Source organism: Aedes aegypti, chromosome 3 (genome assembly GCF_002204515.2).
Source record: "Aedes aegypti strain LVP_AGWG chromosome 3, AaegL5.0 Primary Assembly, whole genome shotgun sequence".
In the NCBI taxonomy this organism is placed as follows: domain Eukaryota; kingdom Metazoa; phylum Arthropoda; class Insecta; order Diptera; family Culicidae; genus Aedes; species Aedes aegypti.
In genome coordinates, this window is record NC_035109.1 from 119,633,686 (window position 1) to 119,647,331 (window position 13,646).

At 36.7% G+C, this 13,646-nt stretch overlaps 1 protein-coding gene across 1 annotated transcript in view; it reads right to left on the reverse strand.

Moving 5' to 3' along the window:
- Window positions 1-5,123: 5,123 nt before the first annotated feature.
- The window catches only part of LOC5572146 (mitochondrial import receptor subunit TOM40 homolog 2), a 31,109-nt gene continuing 22,586 nt past the window's right edge, over window positions 5,124-13,646 (reverse strand). The window contains exons 3-4 of the mRNA XM_001660173.2: window positions 7,162-7,386; window positions 5,124-5,493 (exon numbers count right to left, since the gene is read on the reverse strand). Of these exons, the coding sequence (XP_001660223.2) occupies window positions 5,385-5,493; window positions 7,162-7,386 (334 nt within the window). The 3' untranslated portion in view covers window positions 5,124-5,384. The remainder of the gene's footprint in view (window positions 5,494-7,161; window positions 7,387-13,646) is intronic.

The window sequence follows — 13,646 nt, forward strand, 5'->3', positions numbered from 1 at the left end:
TGATCGTTGTTAGGTTTATAATAAGATGATTCATAAATCTTTTCAATATTAATAAATATGAAGATTACAAGAAAAGTTCTAAATGTTACTAGACAACATTGTTTTTGTATCAAACTCAACCAAGTTTGGATTATTATTGCAATAGCAGTTCACGCAACAAGTTGCAGAGTGATGATTTTTACACGAGGTATAAATTAAGACTGCATAATGACGAATTTTAATATTTGTTGTGTTATGATTCATAGCGTATCTAAAAACAGTCGCATATTGAAAAAGCATCGCGTAATAGTAGTTTACACAACAAGTTGCAGAATGACGATTTTTACAGCACGAGTCGTACATTTATCCAACGAGGCTTGCCGAATAGTGCGACGAGTGCTGTAAAAATCGAGTTCTGCAACGAGTTACGTACAACATTTTTTGCAATTTCGTAGAAGACCACTTGAGAATATCAGAAATCATATCGGCAGTGCGCATCGTACCTTCCGTGCTGTGCGTACACGAATTCTCTCTGCTCTTGGAAGTTTTTTAAAACTACTTAAAGCAATAAATTAGTACTTTTAAGTGCTTAAATTAAAAAAAAGGTGCTTTTCAGTGATAGTAAAACAGTACTTTTCAGTACTATTTTTCTTCTATTGATCCCTTTACGATCCTTGTTTGGACCAGTGCCTTCGATTATTCGTTGGACCCATTAGCGAAAGCTAGCGATGGTAATCCTTCTTGGACACCTTCTTGGGAAAAAAAACCTCTTAGGAGGTCTCGTCTTCTTTCGTTTATTCACTGAACATGGTTGCAACTACAAACAAAAGGAAGGGTGAATCTCTGAATTCCCAACTTCCTTCCAAAAAAGTGGAATTTAAAACTGTCACTAAACGTGGCACGAATGGAAGGAAGGACGTCTCTCCGGAATGCGAACTTTCTTCCAAGGATGAAATGGATAATGTTGATAATTGCATCGTATGCAGCAATCAGTTCGATGCTTTGAACAAATTTTTCAAATACCAAATCGAAGCAGTCTCTAGCCCAGGCTCTTTGATTCAAGTGAGGAAGCAAAGAGTGCCACCTATCGTGGTCAGTTGTTCCGAATTTGGGGGATTTAGGCAGGAGATATTGAACTCTATAAGGGAAATAAAGGTTTCCTTCCAAATCGCAAAGAAAGGAGACTGTCGCGTTTTGCCGGAAACTCTTAAAGATCGCGAACTTATTTTCAAACATCTTGAAGAGAAGAAGCACATTTGTTTTACTTATGACGACAAAATTGAACGTTTGTTCAAAGTCGTCTTGAAAAGTCTCTCAAGTGACAGTCACCTGAAGAGATCAAATATGGAATAAATGATTTACTTGGATTTTCCCCAGTCCAAGTAATCATTATGAAAAAGAGAACCCAATCTGGCATTTTTCGGAAAGGACTTTCTCAAGAATATTATTTAGTTCACTTCAACAAAAAAGAACTAAATTATATTAAAGCTTTCGAAAAACCTAGACTTATGTTCGATGTCCGTGTGGCATAGGAACATTTCCAGAAACCTAGAGGAAATTACCAGAACCCCACTCAGTGCCGTCGGTGCCAAAAATGGGGTCATGGTACATAAAATTGCCGCATGGATGCTAAATGCATGATTTGCGGAGGTTCTTCTCACGCTAAGGACGTCTGTCCAGTGAAAGAAGATACCGATAAGTTCATGTGCGCCAATTGTGGGCCAATCATAAGTCAAATTTTTGGGCATGCCCTTCGCGTAGGCGAGTCGTCGAGGCTCTTGCCAGGCAGATGAACGGTAGTGTCCATTACGATAACGGTCGTTTCCGGAATTTGCCCGATAGAATATCGAACAATGCTCATTTTTCAGTAAACGATCGCTTGATTAAGAATCATACCCATCAGGAAGATCATAATCATGCTCATTCACAAACTATTTTTTTCCGTAACCGTTCCAATCTTTCAATTTCGAACAGATCTACTTAAGGTAAATCCTATGCTGATATCGTAGCTGGCAATTTGAACTCCTCCCCTTTCCATACTATGAGTACCTGTTCTTATTGTTTGAAATCGAATGGAAAAACCCTTCCGCCACAGGTAACTTCTACTTCACCTTTTTGTCTAGGAAAATTCTAACGGGAAATCATCAAATATTGTACCCACATCAAGTGATATGTCTCCCGCATATATTTTTTTTCTAACTGAACAATTGAATCAACTGATTGATGCAATGTTCAAAGCCACCACTATGACTGAAGCAGTCTAAGTTGGTGTGAAATTTACTATTAAAATTGTTATTGGACTACGATTTTCTAATAGATCCAATAAAAAATAATTTAAATATTTTAAATTAGAATGCTCGTTCTTTGAATGATAAATAGGACGAGCTGTTTAATTTTCTTACAGCTAATAACGTGCATATAGCAATTATTACTGAAACGTATATGAATTCAAAAGAGATCCTAACTTTTTTGTTTATCGTAATGATCGACTTGACGGGGCATGTGAGGAGTTGCAATCATCATTCATAGGCGTATAAAACATCAACTATTTTCGTCATTTGAAACTTTAGGTGTTTCAGTTGAAACACAGTTTGGTAAATTTACTTTCATATCTGCCTATTCGCCTTTTCAATGCTCTGGACAGCAAGTTAATTTGCTCCTAACTGACTTGCAAAAATTGACTCGCAATAAGTCAAAATTTTTTGTCATTGGTGAATTTAATGCCAAACATCGGTCATGGAATAATTCTCAAAGTAATTCCAACGGCAGAATTGTATTTGATGAGTGCTATTCAGGATATTTCTCAATTCAATACCCTGATAGCTCTAGATGTTTTTCCTCTTCTAGAAATCCATCTACGATTGATTTGGTCTTAACCGACTCTAGTCATCTAGCAAATTAGTTTCTCATGCTGATTTTGATTCTGATCATGTCCCTGTTACGTTTCAAATATCCCATGAAGCGATTCACAATCCTATCAGCTCCACTTTCAATCATTTTCGAGCCGACTGGAATATATGAAACATTTCGTCCCATTGATGCTACAACTAGATAACTCGAAATTTGAAATTTTTGACTTCAATATGCCAAAACATTTTTCTTAATTAGATCTGTAAAATACCTACAGCTCATAAACGTGTGATTCAAAATACACAAGTTAAAGTTTTTGAATCATATCCTCTGCGATTAATCGTCACCTTGTAAAACGGTCTTATTTTCAAAGTTGCACATCCCAAAATTTTGATTTTCGATTTATCTAGTTGTAGCATTAAGGGGACGATTTATTGACTCTAATTTTTTATAAAAAAAAGACTCTAATCTTGAAGTTAACATTCCTTTTTAAACAAAACTTGATATTGACAATGCTCTTAAAACTTTAACTAATTCCATTGTTGAAGTCAGGAGCCAGGAAATTTGAATCCGTGATTATAGACGATGATATTAAACTCTGGATCCGTCTTAAAAACGTGAGGAGAAGGCAATTTCAACGCACTCGCGATCCTGCTATGAAAATTATTTGGCAGGATTTGCAGAAAGAAAACAAAAAAAATTTTTAACAATTGAGAAACAAAAATTTTGAAAATAAGATTTCTCAATTGGACACTGGCTCTAAGCCCTTCTGGAAATTATCTAAAATTTTGAAAAAACCTTCTTCATACTTGCAAAAATGGAAGATTTCTCCTAATGCTTCCAAAACTCAACTAATAATGTTCCCACATAAATCAAAAGCTCTTTATTTGAAACCTTCAAGTAGACATGTTGTCACGATGAGAGGGGTTCCAATAAATTGGTCAGATGAAGTCAGCTGCCATAAGAAAAACTTTGTCTTAAGAACAAGCTTTTGTTCTTCAAACACGTTTTCAGGCCAGCCATATTGAATGCTGTAGCAATATGAACTAGTGGAAATACCAGAAAGAATGCTCTGCCGAGGATTGAAAATGATCTGAAGCTTCCTCCTTGGTATAGTACTAATGAGTAACATAGAATATCCAATGTTGAAACATTGGAACAAATGTCGAATTAAATTATTAATAATTTTAGACAAAAATTGTTGCAATTTTAAAAAGCGAGTGTTACCGAAATCGGGAAGGCACTGTATTAACAATGTTGTAGTTCAGTAAAATGGACTATTGAATTTCCTTCAGCAGCATTCATATGAGTTGTGCATCTCATATGCTTTATGAAAACTCTGCGTTACAGAACCAACATTCATAAGAACACGTTTGCAATTTTTGGACAAATTGTTTTTAGAAGCTTAAAACAGCGAAATATGTGCTTACTGCATGAATGTATATTTTTTCCATATTTTTACATATTAACATACTTTGGGGATAATGAAATCATGGAAAAGTTTGCAGAAGCCTTGATTTTTTTTAATTGTTCGATGCACATGGTCAGCAAATCATGCTGCAAATCATGCAATCATGCTCTTGGCAGAAGTTTGCACGATGTTTATTCGAAAATGACATACAATCAACTCTCCCTGATTCGATATTGAAGGGATCATGGAGTTTTGGAGGTATCGATATGCAGAACATAAAACCAGTGCAACTGCGATGCAAGTTAGCTATGAGATCCAATTTTTATTATGGTTCTCTTACTCGATAGCGAGATACGGAATGTCGAGGAAGAGCTGACTGTAGTATAATTAAATCTGAATAATTAATAGAATTCACATTTTCAAGCGTATTCTTCAACTATGAAAATATTTGAAGGATGGAAATAAAGTAATTCGCAAAGATACAGTGTCAAAAAAGTCAAACAAGCGCCACCCTGTCGGCTAATTTTCACAACTCAAAAATAAAAAAATACACATAGGAAATGAAAACAATCTGAATGCTGCATTTCCTACATTCCGTCATCATTTACACATGTATACGATAATGCGCTATTTGAAATCAGTTTCAATAGAAGAGATCAACCCTTTTATTGAAATCACGCTTTTCAACCTGTCGCATTTCCGGAAATGCAGCTTTTTTCAATGAATCGCTTCGTCAGCGTCGATTTAATTTCCAAGATTCAATGTGTGATGTCAAAACCAATAAATAGAGCGACGTAACCGAATTGAAATACCACGAGCGCCATCACGTGGTTACGATATAACGTGGGTGTTTGTGTAACAGCTAATGAATAAAGATTTCGAATCGATTGTATTGAATACATTTTTTTTCTCAACTGTATCCTCCGTTTCCGATTTCAGATTTCCTCCAAATGATGAATCGAATTCCGTTCAGACAGCTGTTAAAAGTTTGATGATAAATTTCATTCTGGAAACAAAACATTGCTAATGACGATACATTTCAGCTTCTATTGCATTCTGGTTGTTGAGCCTTTTATGAGCAGGATGAGCCGAAATATTCACCAAAACAGAAGCTGGCAGCACTGTCCGGCAGTCGTAAATCCGATTAAAGCAAATTAGAGTCCAAATCAATTTTGAATCCACATTGGAATGTGTTTTTCGGAATGCAAAATAATAGACTGATACCGATTCCAACCGGCAGCTCCGAAAGCTTCCTGCATTCGTTTTGAGTGGTGGGTTTTAATTGAGCGGTCCGAAAAAAGTGTTCGTAAATTGCGTCCGGAATCCGATTTTGATGCATTGGGCGTGGAAAAGCGCGTCCGAAACGGGAACAAAACAGGAAAGAAATTTATTCAGTGTATAATCCGATTTGGGCGATTTGACGATTGAGTATTAGAGTGGGACAGGATTGTATGAATAATATAAATACTCGCACCTTTAAAGGTGTCATTTGGGTCCGAAAACATCTGGGCACAATTTCAGCTGGATCGGTAAAACTATGAATTAGCACCAGCCGATCGAAGTTTGTTCGAAATATACTATGGGAAAACTCACTTTAGCAAAGGAAAATTGCCTGAGGCCACTCTTTGATCTCTACAGAAATCTAAACACAAACCTTGATGGATATTTCAACGATGAAGAACTTCGCTGAAGACTAAAAATCAATCCGATGCTTAGCGTTAGCGTTAGCGTAGTTACAGTATACTTCGTAGATTGGATACTAGCAACATTTATTTTTATTTTTGATAATCTCATTTAGACTGCCTTCAAGAACAAGGAAGGGGAGTATTCCTTGATCCAATCTTAAACAAGAAGACCAAAACTATAAATATCGCTATTGCTGGCCACACCCATCTTTACCGTAACTTGGGATAGAGGAAGGAAATGTTGATGTAGCACTTACTTAATGAGAGGCCACCGACTCAGCGACACCCTCATAAGTGCTACGGAGGTGGCGGTTGGGAGAGGTAAAAAGTCAGGATTCGCTCTGAAAGCTAGCGATAGACACAGGGAATTTTTTGTATTTAATTTAACCGGACGGCAATCAAAGAGAAGATATTTGTCTTATTTAAGGTGTATGGTTAATTAGAATCCGCATAGTACTTTCAGTTCTAAATGATTATGTATACCACGAATCAAATGTGGGTACCTGCTAATTAATGATTTTAAAGCAGAACCGATCCCTCAAGGGTCATCGGTAGAAAAAAAAGAACAGACCGCAGCGTGTAAGACCTGCAGTATTTTTTGAACTAGGTATTCGAAAACTGAACATTAGGAACAAAAAAACCTATTCAACTCATAAAAAACGAACAAACGCGCATCTTTGTGTTTTAACTATGAGAAATTGTGGAAATAGTGGCAAATTGAAAACATATTTCCTTCCACTCGCGAACCACATGGTTATCCGTAATCCTGAACCGACGATGTCACAAAAAAACGGAATCGTTCCCGCGGCATCAGGATTGAGCAATATTTAGATAATAATTTGGAACAAACTCACCGGATCTCCCAATTGGGTAGAGTTACTAAAGATGACACTAAAAATCAATCCAATGCTTGTGCAAAAAGTTATCAAACATTGACTAATTGGAAATTGTTGCGGAAATTTTGTTATTATCGGAATTCCTGTACATCCAAAGGCGACTTTTCATTGCATAAGTGAGTTTCTTCATATTAAATTCCATATGAACTAAGAAAAGCTGGCGCTGAATAATAGTTTCACCGATCGAGTTTAAATTTCGCACAATGATTATGGGACCCAAAAGGAATCCAAAAAATGGACTGAAGCGAGAATCTGAATTTTGTCCCACACTATTGAGTATGCGTGGAAGTATAGTGTTCCCGCTGAAGTTTTTATTTCACTAGATTCTATATATACTCACCTCTGGTAAGTGAATCCAACAGACCAATCCGAATCGAACAGTCCGCGGATGGTACAATCTGGTCGCTCAATTCGATAATATATGGTGCCAATGGCTTTGCCTTCCCGGTGACTGCACGCCAACGAGGATCCGATTTGCAGGTCACGATTAACCTTTCGCCAGTAGCTTAGATCGAAAGCTTCCCTGGATCCGGTAATAGCAAACGAATATTTCTCCCGGCTGTATCTGTTACGATGTGACGAAAATATGAGAAAATTATGATGTTTATAAAAACAAATATTTTTTCTACTTTAGATTCATTTACTGCACATAACTGCATGTTTTTAATAAACGACAAAAGTTACTGTAGGCATTGAGAAAATGAAGACCCAAGCATGTATATTTTTGCTACTACCGTCGTTGGGGGGTGACAATGGGTCAAAAAGGGATATGTGTTATTTATTTTTTGAATAACTATCGCAATTTAACTCCAATAAACTTAAAATTTGGTGTGTATGTACTTTGATGGTACATTAACAACCGTTCAAAAAATTAAAGACAAATATTTATTCACAGCGGCCCCACAAGTGAATGAAAAATGATCCAATCTCACCCCATAGAGGGGGTGACATTGGGTCACTGAAATTGAAATAACTTGTTTTTTTGAGAATATGATTTCAAAACCATTCACAACTGAAAAATATTGATAAAAAAAGATGCAAACAAGACAAAAAGATATCTAAGATGTTTCACAAGTATGATAAACCCACTTAAAAGAAAGATTATACTGAAAATTGAAGAGCTATGGGAAAAAATATGTAAACCCAACATTTATCGGCAAGTTTACATAAATTTTCTTGGTGTTTCCCTCAAATTGTCTTCAAAGTCTCATCCCCATTGCTATAAAGCCCATTCAGTTTCCTCAAAGGTGTACTGAAACAGGGATTATTTTAAACCTTCGCAAATAGTTAAATTTCGGTGCGACATTCCACGATCAATAAATTTCAGGCAGAAGTTGACGTCATAATCCCAGTATTTCAGCGATCCAACTCATTTGTACTTCCGTGAGATGTTTCCATAATATGAAAACACTGATAAATAATCAAATTTAGAAAAAAAAACACCCTTTTGATAAATTTTACGATGTTGCTGCGCTCGAAACACAGTTGCTGGTTTGAGAAGTTGTCAAAATGCGTTGTATTGTTATTCAATGCACGGAATACTCAAGTAGACTTGTTTGATGTTTCAGAGATGCTGTATTTAGAAAGAATAAACACATCTTAATGAAAAAAGAGAACACCCGGCACCGTAAAATGTAAAAAAGTGGACTTGGAATTTAATTTACTATCGTTCTTGCTTGACCCAATCTCACCCCCATTTTCAATGTTTTAGACATCGTACCGAAAAAAAATGATTTTTTTGTGGGAAAATCAAACAGATTCCGAAAAATACCTGTGATGTGTAATGAAAAGACTTTCAACATTCTACTAATACAACGATAGAGGCTAGAGTACATGCGTGATACTTTGGACAGGAGAAATTTAATGTTGTAAATTTTATCTAGTTTCGACACGCAAGTTTATTGATGTAGCAAACAAAAACTACTATTTCTAAAAACTCATATTGTTATGAATTATGTGGAATAATATGTTCCCTTACATATGAATTATTAATTTTAGTAATATCAGCGTTATTAGCTGAAATATTTCACAAAACATATTTTTCCGTTTTGACCCAATCTCACCCCCTAGACCCATTGTCACCCCCATCGACGGTATGAGAAAAAAAATTCCAAAAATAACTGAGAGCTCAACAATATAATATGCATTTATGGGCAGTTTCCTGGATTAGTAGTAATTTTTATCAAATAGGCCTGGACCGACCGGGAATCGAACCCAGACACATTCAGCATGGCTTTGCTTTGTAGCCGCGGACTCTAACCTCTAGGCTATGGAAGGTCCAATTTATAATGATTACTGATGATTGAATGATTAATCCTTGAGCCGGCGTTATTTTATAAATTTTCTAACGCATTTGTTCTCGCTCGAATTAGTGCTAGATCATTAGACCGAAGTACGTTAGGCCAAAGATTATTAGGCCTATTTAAAATATCATCAAAAATCCACAATATACCGCCATAAATTCAAAAGACGCATAAACACTTACAATTCTCAGGATCCCGTAGAAAATACCTCATATCCGCTAAGAATCTCCTATGCTGACCAGTATCATCAAAAATCCGCTAGAAATTCTCAGAGCCCACTAGTCAAACCTAGGACTCCTTTATTTGTTTCCATAATCCAGTTTGGAAAATCTTAAACCCTCCTAAGGAACCCTAGGATTTCTGAAGGAAAATTTTGAATATTTTATGAGGCTAGTATGCTTAATCTTAATATGGCAGGCAGCACTGAGCACCACTGCACAGTGATCCAGGAATCAGACGAAAACGGACTTCTACAAAGGTGTTTGTGTATGTCAAGCCCTTTGTTTGGTGTTATTGAACATTAGGGTGGACCACATTTTCATAGAAATTTCTTATTTGTAGAAATTACATGCATAAACAAAGTTCAACCATTCAACTTCAAACAACTTTGCTAAAAAGTTTCTTTTGTATCCTCTTAAATTGACCGATTAACAGCTTTTCTCCTACGATGACATAGGGTGGTCCGAACAAAACTGGTTTTCTGGCTCTAGCGTGTTCAATTCAAATATCTCATCAAAGTAGTCTATGAAACACTTTTACTGCCGTGAATCGCAAGTCAGACCCATCTCTAAAAAGTAGGCATTGAGAAAATGGGCTGTAAAGTTTTCAAACTCGTTTTCCTACCGAATATTTAAAAAATTTCAGAGGATTGGAACATGTTAAAATCTTAATTGAACCTTCACAATTGGCTTTTCACTACAATATCTTTATACAGCCATTCCATGAAAAACCGATCTAGTGGGTTTCCGAATTCCGTGCAAATTTGATATTTTGTTCCTTATCCGAAATAAGGATACACGTATTTTTGGATTTTTTGATTAGGGTGACCATTTCCAAAATAGGGCTACATCGCGATTTTTCTGTTCACCCTATTTCGGAAATGGTCACCCTAATCAAAAAAATCCAAAAATACGTGTATCCTTATTTCGGATAAGGAACAAAATAGCAAATTTTCACGGAATTCGGAGACCCACTAGATCGGTTTTTCATGGAATGGCTGTATAAGAATAATATAAAGCTAATAAAAAAACGTTTCATTTTTATGTAACAAGGTGCAGAAATCTGTGGTGGGAATGATATGCGGTTACTTTTCATTGTGAGACAATTTGACTTGCTTTTTTCATCCTATTTTTTCTGAGCAAATCATATTACAGTCAACTCTTCCTAACTCGATATTGAAGGGGCCATCGAGTTAGGGAGGTATCGAGTTACAGAACACAAAGCCAGTGCAAATGCGATCCATGGGACCATCGAGTTGGCCATGAAAACCAACTTTTACTATGGTTCTCTAACTCGATATCTAGATACGGAATATCGAGTAAGGGAGAGTTTACTGTAGGGGAAGGGGTGGTAAAATGAACATCTTAAGGAAATCATCTTGTTTCTGAGAGAAAAACGAGGAATTTGTATAGTTCCATCGCACAACATCAAAAATAGGGATGTAATCTATAGCAGCAACATGGATTCAGACTAAAATAGCTAAATTTTCACATATTTTCATCGCTATCAAAAAGCGATGCATATGTTCATTTTACCTGCACTATGTGGGTAAAATGAACAGCGGTTGGTGGTAAAATGAACACCACGAAAAAAACGTAGGAAAAACAAATATTTCTGAAAATTTTCATTGCCCCACCGAAAATATATCCATTATTGATTGTAACTCATTCAAAAAGAATTCTAAAGGTATCAGATTTGACATCATATCATAACGATATTCACCTCACTGAAAAACCTCAAGTCTTCCGAGCTAAAAGTTACGTCAGTTCTAATTTTCAAAGGTGGTTTTCTATAATCTTAGTTTTCGCTTATATTTTCGTTTCAATTGATCTACGTATCAACTCGAACACTCAGATTTATGCTCTAAATCGTCCGTGCGTGATAAAAATTCATCGAAATTTGTTTTATCTGGGTAAAAGGTACGGTGTTCATTTTACCACCCCTGTTTATTTTACCACCACTTCCCCTATCTCATTAGTGCTGCTGAGAGAGTTTTGCAAGATATGTTGAAAACTGACATCAACTCAATTTTGACGAAAATGTAGATGGGACTGACTTGCGCTTCACGCCAGTTTAGAGCATTGTAAAATACATAATTTGGTGAGTGAAGAAACTTGCTAATATCTATTTTAATTCAAAAGTAATAAAAGTTTTTGTAATAAAAATCATTTGTTTTCAAGGCATTTTATATGAGTTACAAAAGTAACAGATCTGTTATTTTTTGATAAAATAGACAATTTTATTATGTCTTTTGAATCCGTCAAAAGATATTTTTTTATGTTAGCCCCAATCAGAGATATTCACAATCAAAGTAGGCATGTTTTTGTGAGAAAAACAACAATAACTCCCAGACGGAATAAGATAGCTTTGTTAAAGACTGTTTTCATCTAATGATTCATTTTGAAGCTTAAAATGCATCTTTCCAAGTAAAACTGCTTTCTGGACCATAGTACACTGCTATAGAAAGTTGGATCATCTCCAAAATATCGAACGTCATGACTTTTTTGCATGTCTCAAGGATCAAATCGGAGGGGCCTTCCTAAGCCGAGTGGTTAGAGTCCGAGGCTACAAAGCAAAGCCATGCTGAAGGTGTATGTGTGCGAATGCCGGTCGGTCCAGGATCTTTTCGTAAAGGAAACTTCCTTGACTTCCCTGGGCACAGAGTATAATCGTACCTGCCACACGATATACGAATGCAAAAATGGCAATTTGGCAAAGAAAGCTCTCAGTTAATAACTGAGGAAGTGCTCATAAGAGCACTACGCTGAGAAGCAGGCTCTGTCCCAGTGAGGACGTAAATGCCAAGAATAAGAAGGATCAAATTATGTGTCTCTAGTAGTTAAGGGTGTCCTACATTAGGCAGAAACACGAAAGGCGGAAACTCAAAAGGCGGAATTTCAAAAGGCAGAACTAACAGGAGGCGACTACGCACAAAAGGCGGAATCACGAAAGGCAGTATCACGAAAGGCGGAATTTCGAAAGGCAGAACCATGAAAGGCGGAATCACATCCGGCCGTTTGCTCTGCTAGTTCAAAAAGTCCGCCGAATTTAAATTAGCCTTATGTTACTTCCTCTCTATTGATTCTATAACATTAGCCCGAATGAAACAATCCTGAATAGCAATAGCACAAATATGAGTAGCTTGAATTCCCCTATCGGCAATTGAACGCGAAAAAAACAGTATATGTTTCTAAGAAAGAACAATTTCACCTGACTCATTAGTGGTCTATGGCGCCACTAATGACGCCGTCCATGGCACCGGTGGTAAGTCCAGAAAGAATAGCCGATGATTAAAAGAAGGAAAAATCACTTACAATATATGACATATGTTTTCGTAGAATATACTACATATGTCTATCATTCGGCCAAATGTTACTTTCGGCCAAGTGACGTAGAATACCACGATATACGGATGCAAAAATGGAAACTTTGGCAAGTAAGTGTGGAAATTGTTGAACACTAAGCTGGGAAGCAGACTCTGTCCCAATGGGGACGTAATGCCAAGAAGCAATACAACTCGCTAGATTCATCGAACATTTCGATCATACCTAGGGCTGATAGAAATAAAATCAGGCTCAACTATTTCACCCAACATCAACCTCGTGAGGGAAGATATTTCATGGTCATAGTAGCGTAATGGAGGCATTGGATGGTACCCATCATCTGTGTATCAATAAGCAGCCCTGTCGTCCTGCTTAGTCGCGCTTCGTCGACGACTAAGAAGCTTTTCTCAGATATTTTTTCAAACTTTCCTCCAAATTCATAAAAAAATCAGTTACAATCTGATGCCTTATAAGACATCAATCAAAATTGTCAAGCTGTATCAACGCCGTGGAGTAATTTTACCTTTTCCAGCTTAGATTTTTTTTTTTTTTTTTTTTTTAATTTCTTTATTAGTATCATTCCCCCCCCCCCCCATCATACGGCCCAGATAGCCGTAGCGGTAAACGCGCAGCTATTCAGCTAGACCATGCTGAGGGTCGTGGGTTCGAATCCCACCGGTCGAGGATCTTTTCGGGTTGGAAATTTTCTCGACTTCCCAGGGCATAAAGTATCATCGTACCTGCCACACGATATACGCATGCAAAAATGGTCATTGGCATAGTAAGCTCTCAGTTAATAACTGTGGAAGTGCTCACAAGAACACTAAGCTGAGAAGCAGGCTCTGTCCCAGTGGGGACGTAACGCCAGAAAGAAGAAGATTAGTATCATTCCAAACATTACATTCATTTCTTATATCTAGGTGTTCTGTGTTATTTGACAACACTATCATCCTAATTTGGTAAAACAAATTTAAGATTTA